Raw genomic sequence first — 19,924 nt, 5'->3', positions numbered from 1 at the left:
GACAGCGCTCGGCATCAAAAGCCATAGATCAGCTGGCAGAAGGTGCAGCTGTACCAAAGCGTGTTGACAGTGGTCTCTCAACATGTCACGCTGGGGGTGGGCTGCCTTCAGAGCTGAACTCTCCAGCTGGGCCAGCTGCAGCCCAACTTGGTCTCTAATCCAGCTCACAGCACGTCTGCACAAGCACTGATAAATGACGGACGCTGGATCCTGGGCCCTTGTGGAGCCAAGACTTAAAGTAATCATATGATCAGGCTTTTGAAGATGTTTCTTCCTCTTGGGGGGTCTGGTTCCTCCACCTACTGCCTGGCAGAGTCCAAAACTAGGCACATGGCATGGAAACACCTGCTCCCACATGTGCCATAAAGGGCAGGTTGCACTCCAGAACACAGAGCCTAATCCTGCTCKGCAAATACCAAGCAGTGAATCATGCCTAGACAACACTAGGCAGCTTTGAAGTAAGCCCTRAAGTTATTCCCTTTATCTTCTTATTAGTCAAGAATTTCCTGGAGTGCCAGGAAAGTGCTGCTGGTGGTGAGGAAACAAGCAGTGGTGGGGAGGATGCCGTTTCATGGTGCAGCAGCAAAAAATGCCAGGGTAGCAACATTTGAGACCACTTTTGTGAATCCAAGGGAAGGAGAAGTTTGGTTTAGGGCAGCATAGGAAGCTCCATGCACTGACTCCATTCCCAGTCATGGCTGGCAGGGTGCAGGCAGTGTAATTCAGGCTACTCAATGAGACATTCAGGCTACCAACGTGTGCTTCCAGCGGGTGGATCTGACATTTGCTCAAAGCACATCAAAATTATCAATCTCCCAATGCCGTTTATGRGGATTCCTAACAACCTAGAGTAGTTGTGTCATTTGAACACAGTGTATTAATTTTAGTAAAATAGTCTCTGTGCCTGTGGGAAATAAACATCACAGAATCACAAAATGGTTGAGGTTGGAAGGCACCACTGGAGATCATCTGTCCAATCCCCCTGCTCAAGCTGTGTCACCTACAGCACCTTGCCTAGGACCCTGTACAGACTACTTTTGAATATCTCCAAGGAGGACGACTCTACAACCTCTCTGGGAAACCASTTCCAGTGCTCAGCCATCTTCACAGCAAAGTTTTTCCTTATATTCAGCTGGAACTTCCTGTGCTTCAGTTTGAGTGCCTGTTGCCTCTCATCTGCCACTGGGCACCACTGAGAAAAGTTGGGTCCCATCCTCTTTAAAACACTTCCCCTCAGTTTTCTCTTCTCCAGGCTGAGCAGTCCCAGCTCCTTCAGCCTTAGAGATACTGAAAGAGATGATGCTTAGGAAACATGCTCTAGTCCCTTCATCAGGTTAGTGGCCCTTCACTGGACTCCCTCCAGTAGCTCCATGTCTCTCTTATACTGGGGAGCCCATAACTGGACACAGCACTCCAAGTATGGCCTCACCAGGGCTGAGCAAAGAGGGAGGATCAGCTCCCTCAGCCTGCTGGCCGCGCTCTTCCTAACACAGCCCAGGATATGTTCGGGATGCTGTCATTTAGGGAGAGAAGTGTCAGGCATTTAAAGTACATCGCAGAGAAACACAAACATGCYCATGCTCCTCCTCATTCATGCTCATCCTTCCTGTCTTTAGAAAATAATTCTTCAGACATTTCAGCCACTGCCATTTCAACAAGGTCAAGATCATGAGAGGGAGCATAGAAACACCGATACGCTGGGGAACCAAGGCTTCCTGTTTGTGCTTGTCACTTCTGGACAGCAAGTAACTATCATTTGCCATAAGATCACTGAAGGACTTAATAGTCTTGTTAGTGCACAATAAGAGGCATGCCAGTGGGCACTGATAGAGGATGTTTAAAGTGCTGCAAGGCCGTTTAATCCTCCACTGGAACTGGCAAAGATACTACCATGCTACAGGACAGCTCCTGAAAGTTACAATTTGATCAGAAGGATGAGCAGCCTCCTCTCTACCACATATGATGTGCAAAGCCTCCCCTAAGGGAAAAAACAGTACAGTCAAGTTGTCAACATCCAAGTGACATAAGTGAAAAGGGCACCAGGAAGACCTGCTGACATGGTTCCATTGCCTGTGGAATCAAGCACTAATGCAGCTAAGGTGGACAACCATTGGTTCTATGCAGGGGGAAGACACAGGTGATGGATTCCTAAYTCTAAACATCGAAGAAGCTGACACTACAGGGTCCCTGTGAAAGTGTTTATGAAGAAACCTTTCCAGTGATGCTARTGGTGTTACCTTGAGAAAGACTGTCTGGATACTAGTGCATAAAACAGGCGAGGGAAGCAGAACCTTCACTTGGTCCTGTGTGCTGGCGCCAACATACAATGAACATTGTACCAAGGAGACTGATGGAAAGAGAAGCAATTGGTAGTTTACCCCATGGGAGATACCTGGCCTTATTTGCAGTAGTCTGAGGAAATACCAAGCAGAATAACAAAACAGCCTTTGGTGGGACAGGTACCRTATTACATAGACCCTGTTCCTTTTCCTCCTTCCCCTCCCCTCCCACCCCCCACCCAACTGATTTTGAGAGCTGAGGATCAGTCTCTGGTGGTACCAGAACTGGAAGATTAACTCAAATACTTTTGGTATTGGTACAGATTGGGACAATCCTGACCACCTGGTCTTATTTGGTCAAACCCATGAGTCAGTAACAGATAATCAAGTTGAACCACTTTTAGAGCTTTCACAGGTTTCCAAAGTCCAGAGGTGTCAACAGGACCTGGCCAGAACAGGAAGAAATGGGAACATCATCCCATGWTGTACCTTTTCATCAAGAAGAACTGACAGCACAGGTGAAAGTATTCTCTACACCCATGGAGCAATCATCAGAAGGGACACAGCTTGAACATGCCTACTGTGGCTAGAGAGCAAAAAGTGATCTGGAATGACAGGGAGTGGGCACACCCACCGGGAGAGTGGACACTTGAAAGGAGAACAGCAGATTCTTCTGAGGAACAAAACCCGGGCTCTGCTCTGCTTCACGCAATAAACATGCTGTCACTCTGCATTCCAGCTACACCCAGGGGTGGCAGGACGCACAGGACATTCATCCTAACTTCTGACCAAAACACTTAACAGCAGTCTTCACTCTTAGAGAAGGACTTCACTGAGAGAAGGAGCTGAGCCACAGAGAAGAAACTAGACAAAACTGTGCAGTTCTGATTCAGCAGATCCCAGTCTTAGCCTTCCTAGTAGCTGTTCATCTTGGTCCACACCAGCACAATAGTCATCCTCAAACAACAGTTGAGTGTTTCTAGTTCCCCAAAGCAGAGAAAGTCACTCCTGTCRGACGACGACATCATCTGCAGTCAGCTCAGATAACTTCAGACCAGACAGCTACTTCAATTATCTAAGCTCCCTTCATAACTAGTAGAGATAGACAGTGCTAGAGAACATTTTTATTTTCCTCTTTCTGAGCAGAACAAGACAAAAGTCTAAAAAGGAGAGAAATGCATTTCTCACTGCATTCTGCTGCTGCTTTCTCAAGGGCTCATATCCTGCCTCTAAACACTGTAGCAAAGGAAAGTCACAATATGCTTGTAATAGCCTTCCAGTGAAACCCTTTGAACTGAAACCAGCCCCACACATTGCCACTGGTATTTCTTGGGCCAAAGGAACAGGGACCTCAGGATCACTGTTGCAGATTCCTTCCTGACACACTTAAAAAAAAAAAAAAAAAGATAAAGTCTTTGATTTGCAGAAAGACTATAGATATACAATTGAGAGTTTTGCCTACAAGTTGTAAGCAGCTGAACACATAGCAAAGGGATGTTCTTAGCCACAGTCCAGTTTCTCATGTAAGACTGCAGTTTTATTCCCTCCCTTCTGTGCTTATAACACAGTTTATGCAGTAAAGACTTACTTTAGTAAGAAAGACTTACTTGTTTCTTTTTTCCCCAAGAATCTGAGTGCAGAAAAATTGCGCGCTGCAGGCTAGATGGAGTACTTTAGAGAGATATTCCAGAGATATTATTCTGGAGGAAGGAAGCTGCCTGCTGTCTACGGAACATAGATGAAGAATGCATCATGACCTAAACTATATTTGAATGAAAAACTAGCAAAACATGTCTTTGCACAGTGGTACTCCTGGTTACACTCCCCTTCAAACACAAGCCATGTTTTAGATTTTGGTGGCAAATACCATCCAGAATAGCTAACCTGGTTGATGATATGGGTTCAACCCAGGTTTTGATTTCACATGTTTGTAACCTAYCCATTTCATATGCTAAATCACTATGGCAGTCTTCCAAATTCTTCTCACAATTGCTGTGTGCCCAGCTGAACAAATGAGTTCATCATCTGACACTTAACAGCTCATCTTACTGCAGCACAGAGCTTTAGGCTATACATTTAACTTGCTCTGCTTCTGCAGTTGCTCACATTCTACCTAAGCTAAACTCAGATGCTGATTCCCTGCCACTAATACTGYAGTGAAGATCTTCCATAAACCGCAACATCAATATTGCTGGAAAACAAGAGAAAAAGCCCAGAAAGCAAATAGGAGTCCAGACACAACTGTAGATCAAAGCAGATTATTTATTTATGAAATTGAGAGTAATGACCACTTGTTGAGCAATGACAAGCCCAAGTTCCTTCTTTATTCCTGTTTTGAAATGAATTATCTCCATTGCCTCAAAGCAATTGTGCTTTGTTACCATCTACCTGTTCCACAGTGCTCAAACCACAGAATAATACATGCTTCATATTTTTGAAGACAACAAAGCACCTTTTTGGAGTTGCACAGATAACTACTACTTCATTTGATAACTTTCATATTAGGGAAATCATTCAAGCATCTTTATTTCAATAGCTGCTGGATTCTGAAAGTCACATACCTCACTAACCCTCCCAGAAATAAGCAAAGTGCAGTGTATTCTTACTTTGAAGCCATTCTTGCAATGTAAGAGTTGTTGTTGTTGTTGCAAACAGAAAAAATGTAATTTATAAAATGGTTAAGTATGGTAACTGAAATTTAAAAATAAACCTCTACATATAAAAATATACTGGCACTTCATGAAGGCACAAAAAACTACCTCAGGAATCCAACCAACAAACTTTGGTACCAACCAGTATAGAAGGGTCCCCGTTCCCAAGGCAACTTGATAGAAGAAAAACCCTATCAAGGAATACACGATAGGTATTGTTATGGTAAACATGATCACAATACTTGCCCTAGCGACCTCAGCATTGAAGCAGTGCTGTGTGAGAGCAGTGCTGTGCAGTTCAGTGCACATGCCTGTTCTGTTATCAAGCAGGAATTAGGGCTATGCCAAGCAATGATGTGTGGCATATCCTGTCACTGTTGAAAGGTGGAAAACCATCGAGAACTAATGGTCTGTGATGAAAACTGTCAGTATTTGTGTTTTTTCCATATTTATATTTCTTCCTATTAAGGACAGGAAAAAGAATAGATACTAAATACAAGCAGACAGCAGAACTTAGTATGAACAGTGCATTCTCGAGCATTCTGCAGTGCACAAAGGAAGAGTGGATGCAGAGACAGCTCTGCACATCCCAGTGATACATGTGGCCAGGGTCAGGCTGCACACTATATTTTCTTTACTTCTGGTAGTTTCGCAGGTGGCCATCCCTGCAACTTGTAGTATGACACCAGCTGCTTAGGCACTTCAGCCAGAACCATCTGGGAAAGAGCTTCCCGGGGAGCCTGCAAGAAGAACAGTGAAAATAAATCAAAGATACTGTAGAGAAAGAATTTATCAGCCCAGTATTGTATTCTCTTACAGAATTCAAAGTGCACCCTCACATGCCAAGTGAACAAGGCTGAGAAGGCAGCCAATCCAGTTCACTGTATGACATTCATAAATCTAAGTCTCAACAGAAAAAGCAGGGAGAAGCTGGGAATTTCTTTTGACAGCAGGGGAGTCCAATATCAGTTTAAACCACTCACGAAACTTAACATCAGAAATGGAGATAATGTCTAGTATGGCCCCACTCCACTGCCTAAATGGTTGCACCTCAGGACGGAAGAGAAAGCATCTGCTTTTCTCCTCTGAGTAGCCAAGAGACAGTATATTACATCAACCATAAAACAGTAACTTTTTAAGAAACRCTGCATGAGAGTTGTGATAAGGCTCAGTTTCTAATGGGAAAGCAAACACCTCATAGCTTTCACTGGAAATAAGCAGTTCAGACAGCATTTCCTGTGACAGCTTGCTAATTCATACATTACATCATTAATAAATTCTCCAGATCAGTGCTAATTTTCTGGATACAATAACTGCATACATACTAGCACCAGGAATCTTCTGAAGTTAAAGAYAACTTACATTTTTGAACTGTCGGAAAGGCACAAATTGAACAATGTCTCGCACAGCTGGCTCTCCTGTCAGGGACTTCAGAACACCATTGTCTCCATCAAGGAACTCCATTGCCTTGAAATCAGCTTCACCAACTCCAACAATAATGATGGACATCGGCAGCTTAGAGGCGTTAACGATCGCTTGCCTCGTTTGGTCCAGGTCAGTGATCTCTCCATCCGTGATGATCAGCAAGACAAAATATTGCTGAAAAACATTAGAAAAAAACACAGAGTTCAGTACTAAAACTCACATAATTGAAGGCACATGGAGCAATTTCTTCTCTGAAAAAGAAAGCAGATGGTGTGGTGGATAAAGCAAAAACAGAACATTAAAGGAACTTATGTTTATTACAGTGTTTTCATATGCATATCACCTTTCCTTATGCACTTCAGATTTCCTCTGTRTAAGGTTAAAAATGCAATCTTAAATTCAATTTGTAAGTATAAAGAATGATTATATTTATTGGTAGGAAGTACTAAAAATGAGAAAAGTACTACTAAATCAATAAAGCTGTCCTATGAAACTCATTGTTTGATACTGCTTTATTCACTGATGTTTCAAAAAGGATGAAATTTAGTATTTTATATTTTATATTCTTGATTGTAACTGCCTCAAAAAAAGCCTTMTTTTTGGCACAAGTAGTGACATGAGTATAAGTTAGAAGTGTTAGAGATCTCAAAGCATGGCAGTGATAAACCTCATGACACAAAGATACTCTAGAGACAGAAAAAGGGACGGCACACGGGCACTTTCTAGAAAGAATAAAACACCTTAAATCAAAACATTGGCAGGGTAAAGTGTTCAAAATTTCCTTCTGTTTCCAAAGGCTAAGGTTTACCATCTGATCCTGAAATGAGTAATCACACTTTTATAGCAACTATTTACAGACTAAAAATTGAAACAAAAGAAAACCCAACTTTCAATTCCAAAGGCAGATAACACAAGTGTGATTATGGCTGTACCCCATTAGACAGGCTCTTTATTTAAATAGGTCATCATCTGTAATAAAATGYAGAGATATTTAACATATAAAGAGAAATAAGAATTCCCTCATGTCAGGAAGGCCAAGAAATACTCTCAGAAATATACAGTATCAGTCTCTCAGACTGAGCATCTCAYGGTGTGGGAAATGAAGTGAACCAGATACACACATAAGCTTAAGTACAACTAAAATTATTAATACATTCAGACTGTGAAGCAAGCATGACAGTGTACATCAAAATTCCCTTTAATTGGGCTATCAAAATGAAATCAGTTAAATGTATCAGGAGATACAAGCTTTTCATCCTTAAATAGACAGAAGTTTTAAATTATGAAGTTGAATTTTAACATCAGCCCCGGGTACACACAAGCACATAGATAAGACATGTGCAACGCAACTACAGGAGTAGCATGAATGTCCTACAGAGCTTTTAGCACTTTACATATCGATTTCCTGATTACCACACTACTCGTTTAATCTGGCCCTCTACATATCCCGATTTGGATGCTGTCATGGCAGAACAAATAGTCAAACCCTCTGATATTATTCAGGTCTTCTTTGTATATACATTGTTGAGTGCAAAATTGTTTGGAATAAAATATATAGGGCCTCCTTATACTGTACATTCCCTAAAGATTATTAAACTTGTCAAGAGAGGTTAGGGTGAGACAATCACTGACACAGCTCACCCATCTACTTCAACAGTAAGTACAATATTAGCAAAATGCAAAAAGAAGAAATAAGTATAATTGAGCAAAAGAAACTAATATCGATATGTGCCAAGTACAGGCACATAATATGAACCAGGAGAGTACTGACTGCCTCATCTTAGGCTGGGAAGAGAAGGTCAAACCTAGGGTCCTGAGTAAGGAAGAAGAAACCACTTTATCATTCCATCCAATCAAGAACAGGGGAAATAAAAAAAACACCTAAATGTAGTTTAACAAGAAAGGACAGTGACTCACAGAAGCATTCCCTTGTTTCGCTGAGTGTGCTGCAAACCTTGCCACGTGGTTTATAATAGGAGAGAAGTTGGTTGGCCCATAGAGTCGGATCTGAGGAAGGATCTGGCGGTAGGCATCCACTATTCCTTGGATYCCTGTAACACAAGGAAAGCAAGCTGCAACAGAAGCCTTGCATCTTGCCCACCAACTCTTTTCTAAGCATTATTACTAGTATAACAAAAGATAACAACTCACACACAGATGTGAACTCCTAACAGACAAATGATCAAACAGCAACATAGCAGTGAGTATACAAAGCACACTGCTGAAACCAGTGGGCATCTGCAGAGATAAGATTTGCAGATTTCTTCCCCATTCTATATCTTCACATTACTCTTTGTGCCTCTAATACAACGAAGCTGATGGGAGTTCAGGGAAAAATAGTCATCAGTATGCCTTCACTGGATTTAGTTTACCTTGTTCTTTCTACCTTCCAGTTTGTTTTGTTTAATTGATTATAGTCTAATTAGATCAAAAAGGTCAGAAGCTCTCTGGAGCAGTAACTATTTATCTTTCCTTGTGTGTATGCTGGAAAATGATCCCCGATTCAGGATTCAAACACTTTTATAACAGAAACAGTAACCTCCAAAGTTTTTCCTATGCAAGAAGCTTCTATGAAGTTTACTAAATTAAAAATTTGGGTTTTGAATGGTGCATGTTCTTGTGTAGAAACATCTAAATAGGCCTGTTCCTAGCTTGTATTGATACAGCTTCACTTGTCACTGTTGCTTACGTTGCCCTCCACACACTTTTTAGTGTGACAACTGCACTGCTAAGATTCTCCCAAAACTATTGTTTGGGGATCATTAATGAGCAAGGACAGATCCTAGTGAGGCAGACAATACTGAACTGACCAAATGCTTGGATTTTAACAACAAACCTCAGATCCCATTGTTGTTAGCCTCAGACTAGAGGGAACAAACCTGAATTGAGAATAAATTGCTCATTCAACAGCAATTCTGTATCACTGTATGCTGACACAGTTCATAAACCAGGTTACAAAACAGCCATTGAAAATAGTTAGGAACAACAACAACTACCACAAAAGATCATGGCTGCAGAGAAAACAGGCTTTTAAGACAATATTTTTAAAAGACGACATTCAAACATATGCACACTCTGATGAAGTAACTATGGTCCCTAACAACCTTAGATGGTTGCTTTGGAAGTGTGACTAGAACAGACACAGGCTAATTCRAATTCACTGCCACCCATAACATACCAAAGGCAAACAAGATGCAGCAACAAAAAATTCAGCCCAGACTAACAATCAAATTAAGTTTGGACCCTTTCACTGGAGCCTATTTAGACTGCATAGGGGTCCTCATCAAGACATGTTCACTCTGGACAGCACTCAGATGAGAGTATATTTAGTTTACTGTATGTCTTGGGCTGCATCTGTTTTTCATCAGTTATGAAAGAAACACAATGCTTCAAACATTAGTCTCTAGTAAAGTACTAATAAAGAGGTTTCCTCACCTTGACAATAAGGGTTGCTGGGGTTGAAGTTCAAAGCAAACTCATGAGATACCTTTGGAAAYGGGACATTACATCCAATTAGGGAATGCAGACATGCACAGAGCAACTGCCCAGTGTTCTGAAGTCCCTACCTGCCAGTTAGGAGGAATCTGAGCTCCAAATCCAAATGCAGGAAACAGCTTGTCTCTGGAAAGAAAGGCAACAACAAAAATTGTTTAAGGGCCTTTCTTTAATATTTCACTATTCTATTTTATTCCCAGAAAACACTGGAGACTAAGATTAAATTCCGGCCACGAAGAACAGACACATCACCTAATTCTCCTAGGCCAGTCACCAATTACCTAAGGCTTTAAGGCATCTGGCTTGACAGTTTCAGAATTCCTTCCAAGGCAGCATCCCACAGTACTCTCAGGATTTTAAAGTAGCATGAGAAAGGCCAACCCAATCACAATACAGCTAAAGGACAGAGCTGGCAAACATGCTGTCCCCAATTCAAAGAGGGTAATCATGTTTGAAACACACTATCAGCAATAAGGGATTAATGAGAATTAAAGGTGTGCAACAGCATAATCCAGGGCCMTAAGAAGGACAGAACTGGAAGAACAATTCAAGCAAATAAACCAAACTATGATGTGTTGCCACTGCCTCCCCTGGCAGTGACAGGTGCAGCAGGAAATAGCAGCAGCTCCTGAACAGATCCTCCCAAGGAAAGGGAACAACTCAGTCATCCAAACGTTAGAGCTGTAGAGTACCCATTTTTGAAGCAGTGGCTAGATTAGTTAAGAGCTTCTTACATACGTGTCATAATCCTGGACTACGCTTCCCACACTCCAGATGGCAATCAGGTACTCATTTATCCCATCGGGGCTGATGTAGTGAAGGGAACCTGGTGACTTGGGATCTCCATTGGAGCCAGTGAAGTCTATACCCACCTATCAGTTCAGAAAATAATGGCAGCAGATCACTGAAGAATCACCATGAGCAAATGAGAAAAAAAATCATAGCCAGAAACCAAGGGTAAGACCTGCCCCAAACAGCTTCCTTCCTCTGAGGCACTAAGGCAGCCCTGTACAGGGACAAACAAACTAAGTCTACACACCTCAACCCCCCTGGTGTATGTACATGTCTAACATATAGTCAGCCTTTCTATTCAGATGAAGTAGTAATTACTCAAAAGAAACTGAAGAACCCCTAGACACATTAAAGTTACTAAAACCATGAAATCACTTGCTTTTTGCAATCCTCATCAGTTCATAAGAACACACACAGTGCAAATAAAAGAATCACATAATTTCACTGCTTTTTTCCTGTCGTTTACCAAGATGTGCTGTGGGCAAACAAACTTACTGTAAAGTTAATCTGGCAGCCTCCCATGACATAGTCCAGGAAAGAGTAATCTCTTTCGATCTAAAGGAACAGACAGACAGAGTTACACCTTCTCCCCACACAAACATATTTCTTTATGATCAGAAAATAAAGAAGCCAAACAAACAAAATCATTCTACCTTGCAAGATTTTATTCTAATAATGCCAGAGTTTTTGTAGCTCTTTTTCTTTTGTTTCTTCTCAGGATGAATGCATTCAAATTCCACCTACCGAAAGCAAGCATATAAGAAGCAAATTATAAAATAAGTAACATCTGTATTCACAGCATTGCAAAATACTGAAACAGAATGCTGTCAGACATTTAATTTCAGAGATAATCTAAATGTCTGGCAGTACTCTGAAGCTTTACTTAAAAGGGTTAGCAACTACTTTGGCAACTATTTGACAAGTTAAATTGGATGCTTTCACTGCCAATACAGGGTTAAACACATGAGGAAAGACCTCGGAAAAGTTTCCCTCATCAGCAACACGATAATGTGGCATTCTGTGAACAACCATAYGACAGAGTTGTCTGTTATAACAGAGGGCAAAAGGTAAGTCACAAATATGAACATTTCTCTTAGCATGGTCAGATCCTTTCTCGGTTAAGGGAAGGGAATGCAGATGAAGAGACAAAGTCTTGAGGAAGGAATTGGTGGGAATAGGAAGAAGCTCTATTTATTTCACCTACGTTCACAAGTGCAGTGGGATTACTATCCTGGATAACATTGTTCTGTTTCGCTTGCATTAGTTCCAATTTCACTAGTAGGCTAAGGAAAAAGACTAGATACTTCCCCCAGCCTTAGGATTACAGCTACAAAAATCATGTTGTCTGGCAGTTGGAAGCTCTCTGGGGCTATGTCTTGTGTGGGGTACTTGGAAGTACTATTTCTCTCCATTAGCTAGAAAGGTGACCAGAAAACTAGCAAGGGTCCTTTTGTTTCCACTTGACTCAGCAGAGGCAAAAGCAACCAGAACTGCTGGAGAAAACACCACACAGCCAGTAGACAATGAACTCAAGATATCTTTAGGTACAAGAATGGTAATAGTACCCAAGGAAAAAAAAAAGAGAGAAAGAGAGCATTATATAACCGTTACATAACCACGCCAAGTTTTATTTTTCCCAGATGTGTATGTACTAATACAAAGATACAAGCAGAAAAAAAAAGATTTTTAGAGCAACTAGATATATCAGAAGAATATATCTAGATAGATAGATAGATATATTATCTATAGATACATATGAAGATAGAGGTATCAGAAGTTAATATTCAAAGGGGTTTTTGAAAGACTGAATCATGGACTGGAGTGAGGGAATTGAGAAAGCTCACCAGAGAGCTGTCACTTGCTTTCTGMAGCTGAGTCAGGTTAGTTTCAAAAATGCCTATCAAGTCATGAGACCCATCGCTATCGTGATCTGCACACTGTACCTGAAAGGGAAGAGACAGCAAGCAATGGGCAAGTGCACTGCATTAGGCAGAACGACAGCTGCTCACCACACGATCTCCTGCTTCCAGCAGTGACGCTAGTGAATTCCCTTATCAAAAACTGATGGTATCATCCATATCACTAACTGAGACCTGGCAGTAAAAGAAACACTYGGAATGAATCCCAGTTAGAAAAAGGAAGATACACAAATGCTCACTCATTTAAGTATGCAAAGTGATATTTTTGCTTCAATTAAAAACTCTCCCCAGTTTAAAAAATGAGAGGCAATAAAAAATCCCAAATCAAAAGCATCCCACATAAACATCTCACAACCCAAAGGTAAGAACTTGAGATAACTAGGACAAGAGACACAACTAGGGTAATGGAAAGAACTGGTAAGAAGCATGTTATCCAAGCACTTTCTGGAGATACTCCTTTTTTATGCCTGGCAACAGCATGGATTTATAAAGAAACTGCAATTTCCATGGAGCACTGTCAGTCTTTTTCCACATTTTATATCAAGAAAATTACACTTAATAAACAGTTATGAAAGCTTGAACCATTTGAGCTAGAAAATGCAAAAGAGCAATACATTTAAAATAAAAAATGCTAATAACTGTGGCTGAGAGCAAACACTAAAATGTACACTGGTAATAGCTTCCCGTGAAATCAKTAACTATGAGGAGTATTTATAATACACACGACACGTGAGACTGCAGAACACAGGTAATTCCAGAAGTAGTCAATCAAGAAACAGTTTTGAACAGCTGCTTTCTCTCCTGTTGCAGTTTACATACTGCAACATGCATAGATTCAAAAGCTCTCTTTCTGGAAACTGCTTTTAGTAACCAAGAAACTGAYGTTACTCTAGTATAAATCCTAGTGATAGTTTTTTCCTCAGGGTGAAGGAACAAGATGAACTCATCAGAAACACTTAGATGAGGATTTCAAGTCTTCTTTCAAGACTACTTATTGCCTTGGATCCATTAGGGATCTTCCACTGATATCAATGGGAAATCTTTACAAAATGCTGGGTCAAGTATAGCCCAATCTAGCAGGTTTAGGAAGCAACGTATCATCGTTCACTCCYCTCAGTGAGGAAAAAAAGGTCACTTTTGAAGCTGCAGTCCTCTGTTCCCACCTTTATCCTTTCCAATCCACTGCTCTTCCATTCCTCTCTTCTACGCATTCTACCACAAAAACATTCATAAAAGCAATTCAATAATGTCAGGGCTTGTCTACTCAAGAAAGCGCTTGTGCAGAGAACATGATGTGGATTTATAGTGCAGGGTATCCTTCACGCCAATGTCCCTGGAGACACTGTTACAGAGAACTCAGCAGCTACTACTACTAATTCACTACTACTGTATGCACCTCCTCTCCCACCACCTTATTCCTGTCTTCAAGTTGTCCTCTCTGCTATGGCAATAAAACTGTATTTAGGCCCAGTTCCATTATTAGTTCACAGCATGATCTGGCTTAAAACAGAACTCCTTTTGCAAGGGCTTTGTAAAACTGGCTAAGGCTCACAGCATGCAGCCTGCATAGCTGTGCTGCCACAAGTGTGTGGATGGTATGACACGTGACAGAAGTATCAAAAGCTGCCAATAACTGCTTTCTGAAACACAGCCTAACTTTAGGGTCAGCTAGCAATACTGCAGGGTACTATGCGTAATTATTTACAAATGAACTACTATTACTTACTGAGAAATTATTTCTTTRCAATTGAACTATTCAATATTCATTAAGAACCTTGGGACACACTTAAGTAAAAAGTTCCTTTCATCCACAATACAAAATTCTAACATTCAAAGAAAATAGACTTTCCTTTATGCATATGTTATCAAATGGATGGACTGGCAGGTGAGGTGTTTTTTTTGTTTTGTTTTGTTTTGTTTTTTTTGGTTGGTTGGTTTTTTAAAAATCTCACATTGACTATTTGCATTTAAACAACCAGGGGAGAGAGAAGCTACTTTCATTTGCATCATTTTTTAAAGGAAGGCTTAAGGAGATTAAGTTGTGTCACAAATTTGAGATGGTCTTAAAACAGAAAACGAGAAAAATTCTACTCTGCATCGCAATGAAGTAAGAATTACTGAAATATTAGGTAGCATCATAAATCTGATCCAAAGATTATGTTCACATACATATTTAGTACACACTTACCACTAAACAATCCTCATACAGGGCTGGCAAAGCCAAAGTCTAGGAAATGTATCAAACTGACTTCAGTACAAGTTCTCCATTCACTGACTACTGTATTTCATGTATAATTTTTCCTACATAATTTTCTAGAGCCTCCAAACAAGAGTACCAGATGAAGTAGCTAAGAATGGCTAGCCTTTCTGTAAAACTGTCCTGTCTCAACACTAAAGAATAACTTCACTACTTAACATAATTAAAGACTCCATAGCATTTTTCTCCTACTGTTCTATGAACTTCCTGCTCAATATTTTACTTTTTAGGGCTGCTAGCAACATGCCTGCCTTTTTTTCTGGATTCCCCATTCGCACAGAATTTCCTAATTAGTAAGTAAAGAACAATATATTCCTTTCTCACAGGTGTATTGTGAACCTTAACACAGCACTTGCAAATGCACCAAGAATTCTGTCTCAAAGGAACAGCAAAAGTTTGTCATTTTTAAAAAGCAGGTCATTCCAAAGTGAATTGCAAAGAACAGACAGCTTCTGAAAAAACAAAACTATCTGAACTATCGGAAATATAATCCCATGTAATGAAATGCCTGAACTGTGTTTAAATCAGTTTGGCAAAGAGATACTTACTATCATTTGCCAAATTCCTTTTCACATTTGCTGTTCCTTTTTGTAYCAAGAGGACTTCCTTCTGACCTAGAACTGCTGACTGCCTAATGATAAAGCTCATGAACACTACTTAGAACATCAACAACTTCAATAACCCCAGCACACTTGAAAATCTAAGATTTCCAAGGTAATCATCTTAGTAATTCTCTGGATTTGCCATGCTGCACAAATAAAAAGATCAGCATGCATGTTTTATGCTAAACGTTTAAGATCAAACTTCCAGCATTCAATGTCTTCACTGAAATCACGGGGCAGAAAAATTCTGCAAATTAAGTGTTTAGGAGTTGAATAAACAAAGAGAGACTTTACTCACTTCGGGCCATCTATAACTTTAAATACCTTTACATTATGAATTCATTACTTAGGAATTTCAACGCATTAACCAGGCTTCTTCTTCTCTTCTTTTTTTTTTTTTTTGGTAGTAGCTTATAAGATTCAATTCTTCTGTTACCTCCATAATCTGGGACCAGAGAGAATTAGTCATCATATGCAAAATCTCAAGGAATTGCAGCTCTGACTCAAAACCAAATTTCTAGTTAGACTAGAAAGAAGTTTGGGTAAGCTCCTGTTCATGCAAATGAATGAAGCTGAAAACTGCATTAAGGCCCTCCCTGTCAGCACTGTCAGTCATTCAAGCCTGCCCAATATACGCAAGTATCTCAGTTAACTTAGAAATAGTATTAGAGAAGAAAAAAAAAGGCAAAAGAAAAGAAGGCCAGAATAATAACATAATCAATCATAATTATTCTTATGACTAATCAGTAGAAAGTGTGTCACTTCTGCATTTCCCAGCTTCTCAGTTTGACAACTAACGTTTTACAAAAGCTTTGTATTTAATAGACACAGTCACTTATCTGCCACATTATTTTAGAAAAACAATCTAAAAACTTAAATACAGCTAGACAACCTGATAGCTCATAGTTAATGTCAACAGAGAGAGGGTTACTTACAACAATAAACACAAAATTTCTGAAGGCTGTACCTTGATAGGTTTATTAAAATCTCCACCACAGAATGTCTGCAAGGGAACATGGAATTTCCTCCAGGATGGATTTAAGTTGTTCTTAATCACCTTAAAAAATTACAATAAACAATATAATGTGAAGGTTGCTGTGCACAAATTGAGAAATTTAACATGAGAGTTATGCACTTCTGGGGCAACCTAAAACAGCTTCAGTGAATTAAATAGACCACAACATGCATGAGACACCAAGTAAAAGGTCAGGTGCTACRTGAAATAAGGATTAGCAGCTAAAGATAAACTTTACAGTCAAGTTGATCTAAAACAGCTCATTATCACTGAAAAGGGGATGCCCTGCTACTCTTCATCTTTCTTGGTTGGACTCTTCATTGAGCCAGCTTGACCCAGTGATAAGACAGGAAGTAAAACATTTTCTGCCACGCCAGTGAGCTGTATCCTTTTTCGGGTGTACATGACAACTGTCCTTGCAGAACTGGTGCAAGGCATGACCTGGAGTAGGACCTCTGCTTTTGCCAGCAAAAAGCTATCTGATCGACAATAAGAAATACATCAGTGTGCAAATACTACCTCTGATCTGTATACCAGCTGCCATGTTCCAACCTCACTCTGCTTGTAAAACTCCAAAAACGGATCCGATTTACCCAAGAAATCCTGCAAATATAAAACCCCCATAGAAGTAATCAATCTCCTATATTTTATTGAAATGCTAGCTAGTTAATCTTTATATACTACCCTACAAAGCAGCACAGTCAAGCTAAATACATTTTTTTATTTTACTTTACTAAAGTGCCTCATTTTCAAAGTCATCACAGTATATCAGTTTTAATACCAAGACTGAGCCTCCTCAGACCATTCCTGTTACTATATATCATGCCATTTAACCAGTTGTGCAGTGAGGTCACTGATGCCCTGAATCAGTCCTTGACTTAAAATACCATTCATCTGCATCTTATCCTTTTCCTCCTTATATAACATTATAGCAAGCCCAATTCACTGCAAAGCTAGAATATTCCTTGGAGAAAATAAATGAATCAAAGAAAACATACAGCAAATTCTAAAGAAAAAAAAAACTCTCATAACTTAATACAGTGCTTAAGTTTCCAGGTTGACACCATGTTTTTCAGTGCAAAATTATGTCTCCAGTCCGCTTCATTACCAGTGATGAAACGTAATCAGCCATTTTTCACAAGTGGATTACATAGCTTAGTTAAACATTGGCAAATACAGTGCCTGGCTGAAAGGCACTAACTGTAAATATAGTCAACACTTGCAGAAGCATGCAATATCATTTAAAGATTCAATACCTTTTTGTCCAAGTTTCGAGCTTCGACTTCCAAATACACAACTCTGGCATCTTTAATCTCCTCTGCTGAAATCTGAGCCATAAAAATTTTAAAACAAGCTAAGACCATCCAAAACCAAACACCCCAGAGCTCTGAACATACTYAGTGCATGAAAGAAACTCTGTGTATAGTTAGAAGAATCTACCTTTCCCGTATGCTACAAGTATAGCTTTTGAAAACACACTAAAGCAAAACCACTGTCCCAAACAATATCAATACATGAAAGCAAGAGAAGCCATTCTTTTTCCACAGAAAAACAGCTCATCTACCRTAATAGTGCCTTTTCCTGCTGGTTTTCCCTTCTTCAGTTCCAAAGGTCGGGTGAACACCGAGCTGGACACAATCTGAGGTTAAAAGGAAAAAAATAAATATATCAGGTTAGACAAAAAGCAAACAGTTATTCTTCAAGAGTAAATTTTTCAAACTCTCCTAAAAGATCAAAAAGGATTTAAATTCATTTTCAAAAGTGGCAGCCATCAGAATCTGTGTTCCTGAAATGTTTATGCAGCTTGAAAATTATTTTCTCTCAATATCCATAAAATAGCATCCACTAACACGTCCCCAAACTTAACTTCAGTCTCTTATTTTTGGTTCCCCATGATAAAAATAAAAAGACACTTTCAATGTAAGTAATCAAAAACTATTAAAAATCAGAAAAGACTTTATCAAGTCTTTTTTTAATATCCTAAGCTCTGCCTTTCTTCTCCCACCTAGCTATACAAATGCCTCTTCAGGAAGTAAATATAGGATCTCAAATAGTCTTACTTCCCTAAATTTACTGTCTGATCATCCTTTTGCACAAAGGACACTGAACATACAAGAACAGCTCTATCAGAACTTTCCAAACATGATGCACTCCTTACTTCTAAACTCCCCTCAATGCTAGAAAGGCTTCCCATTTTATGTAATTAATTGCAAATCGCACATATTTTCTGATCTTTGCAAGATATTTTCTCAGTGTTTTCTAGATGYCACACCAGACCTGCAGGTGATCCTCAACTCATGTTCCCAAAAATCAAGTAGAAACTTGAACTCAACATAACAGCTCTTCTACTACATCCACTAGTAGCATGAACTAATCTGTTAAATGAGTGGAACAAAAAAAAACATTTTCAAATTTTAATCTGTCAAAGCCTCCAAAATATCAGTCTTTCCTTCTATTTGTCATAATAAAACGAACAGTTATCTCTACTTCGTAGGTCGCTTAATATATTTCTACATGTACCTGTCCCAGTGTGCACTCAATCCCTCCAAGGTAATCATCATCATTTAAATCAAAGGATTTATTATCAATATCATACACGCCAAATTTCAGTTTCTGCACTTTCTCAAAGTAGTAGTCGACAATCAGTTTTTTAGAGAACTCAGGTTTTTGACAGTTCTTTATCCTCTCCGTTCGATCTAACTGGACAAACACAGAGGAAAAGCAGTTAATTAATGCAAACAGGAATCATGTTTTCTGCCGTAAAACTCTTCCTCTCCATTCCCTTGGTTGATTCTTTGGTTTAAACACAGGCAGTGACTGAGGCATGGAAACATTTATAGGAAACGAGACACCAAGCCACCACCATCCTGCTTACCAATGATTCTCCAAAAACAGAAAAACAAAAACAAACAAACAAAAAACCCAAACTGCACTGAATAGCAAGCACATGTTACRGCACAGAAAAAAACCTGAAGATAAATAATAAAAAAAAGAGAAATAAGAGGCTAGTGAAGCACTACGTTCTCACTGCACGCTCTGGGGGAWAGGAAAGGGTATATATATATATAGGTCTAACAGGCAGACTAACGCTCTCCTTGTATCTCGAAAGCAATATGCAGATGATTAATGAAGCCAWCAAATGTGTAACTCAAACCTCGTCCTACATATGAGGTATGAACATCAGGAACTATTCGTTGGATATTATATTAGATGTAACTACTAGGAAAAACACCTCCTAGTAATTTTTGCTCTAGAAAATTAGGTTTTTGTGTGTTACACAGCAAAGCCGGGCAGAAGAAAGCGCTTTTACCTCAGCCCACCGATCACCTCCCACATCCTGGAGCAAGACACAGAGGGGATCAGACTTGGAGCCAACGTCTTTGTCGAGGAGATTTTCGCAGGATACGGACAGCTCCACCCTGGTCACGCACTGGGCCATCTGCGGACGGAACAGCAAGGGCGTAAGAGCAAGCGCCGCCCGGGCCGGGC

The 19,924-nt window shown here is 39.8% G+C and overlaps 1 protein-coding gene across 4 annotated transcripts in view; it reads right to left on the bottom strand.

The window, feature by feature from the left end:
- Nucleotides 1-4,521: 4,521 nt before the first annotated feature.
- Nucleotides 4,522-19,924, bottom strand: part of CPNE1 (copine 1) — a 46,018-nt gene continuing 30,615 nt past the window's right edge. For 2 of the 4 annotated variants that reach the window (XM_085302659.1, XM_085302660.1), the window contains exons 2-16: nt 19,746-19,874; nt 18,956-19,135; nt 18,000-18,074; nt 17,692-17,763; nt 16,955-17,038; nt 16,388-16,477; nt 12,487-12,585; nt 11,296-11,382; nt 11,138-11,197; nt 10,589-10,722; nt 9,922-9,976; nt 9,791-9,842; nt 8,273-8,406; nt 6,293-6,529; nt 4,522-5,670 (exon numbers count right to left, since the gene is read on the bottom strand). In XM_085302659.1, the coding sequence (XP_085158785.1) occupies nt 5,554-5,670; nt 6,293-6,529; nt 8,273-8,406; nt 9,791-9,842; nt 9,922-9,976; nt 10,589-10,722; nt 11,138-11,197; nt 11,296-11,382; nt 12,487-12,585; nt 16,388-16,477; nt 16,955-17,038; nt 17,692-17,763; nt 18,000-18,074; nt 18,956-19,135; nt 19,746-19,874 (1,605 nt within the window). In that variant the 3' untranslated portion in view covers nt 4,522-5,553. The remainder of the gene's footprint in view (nt 5,671-6,292; nt 6,530-8,272; nt 8,407-9,790; nt 9,843-9,921; nt 9,977-10,588; nt 10,723-11,137; nt 11,198-11,295; nt 11,383-12,486; nt 12,586-16,387; nt 16,478-16,954; nt 17,039-17,691; nt 17,764-17,999; nt 18,075-18,955; nt 19,136-19,745; nt 19,875-19,924) is intronic. The other 2 variants (XM_085302661.1, XM_085302662.1) reach the window with 2 other exon arrangements.

The sequence above is a fragment of the Rhea americana genome, unplaced genomic scaffold (genome assembly GCF_003343005.1).
Source record: "Rhea americana isolate MKP2758 unplaced genomic scaffold, rheAme1 scaffold_190, whole genome shotgun sequence".
NCBI classification, from domain to species: domain Eukaryota; kingdom Metazoa; phylum Chordata; class Aves; order Rheiformes; family Rheidae; genus Rhea; species Rhea americana.
The sequence above is the reverse complement of the archived record's forward strand: the minus strand, read 5'-3'. Positions and strand labels throughout refer to the sequence as shown.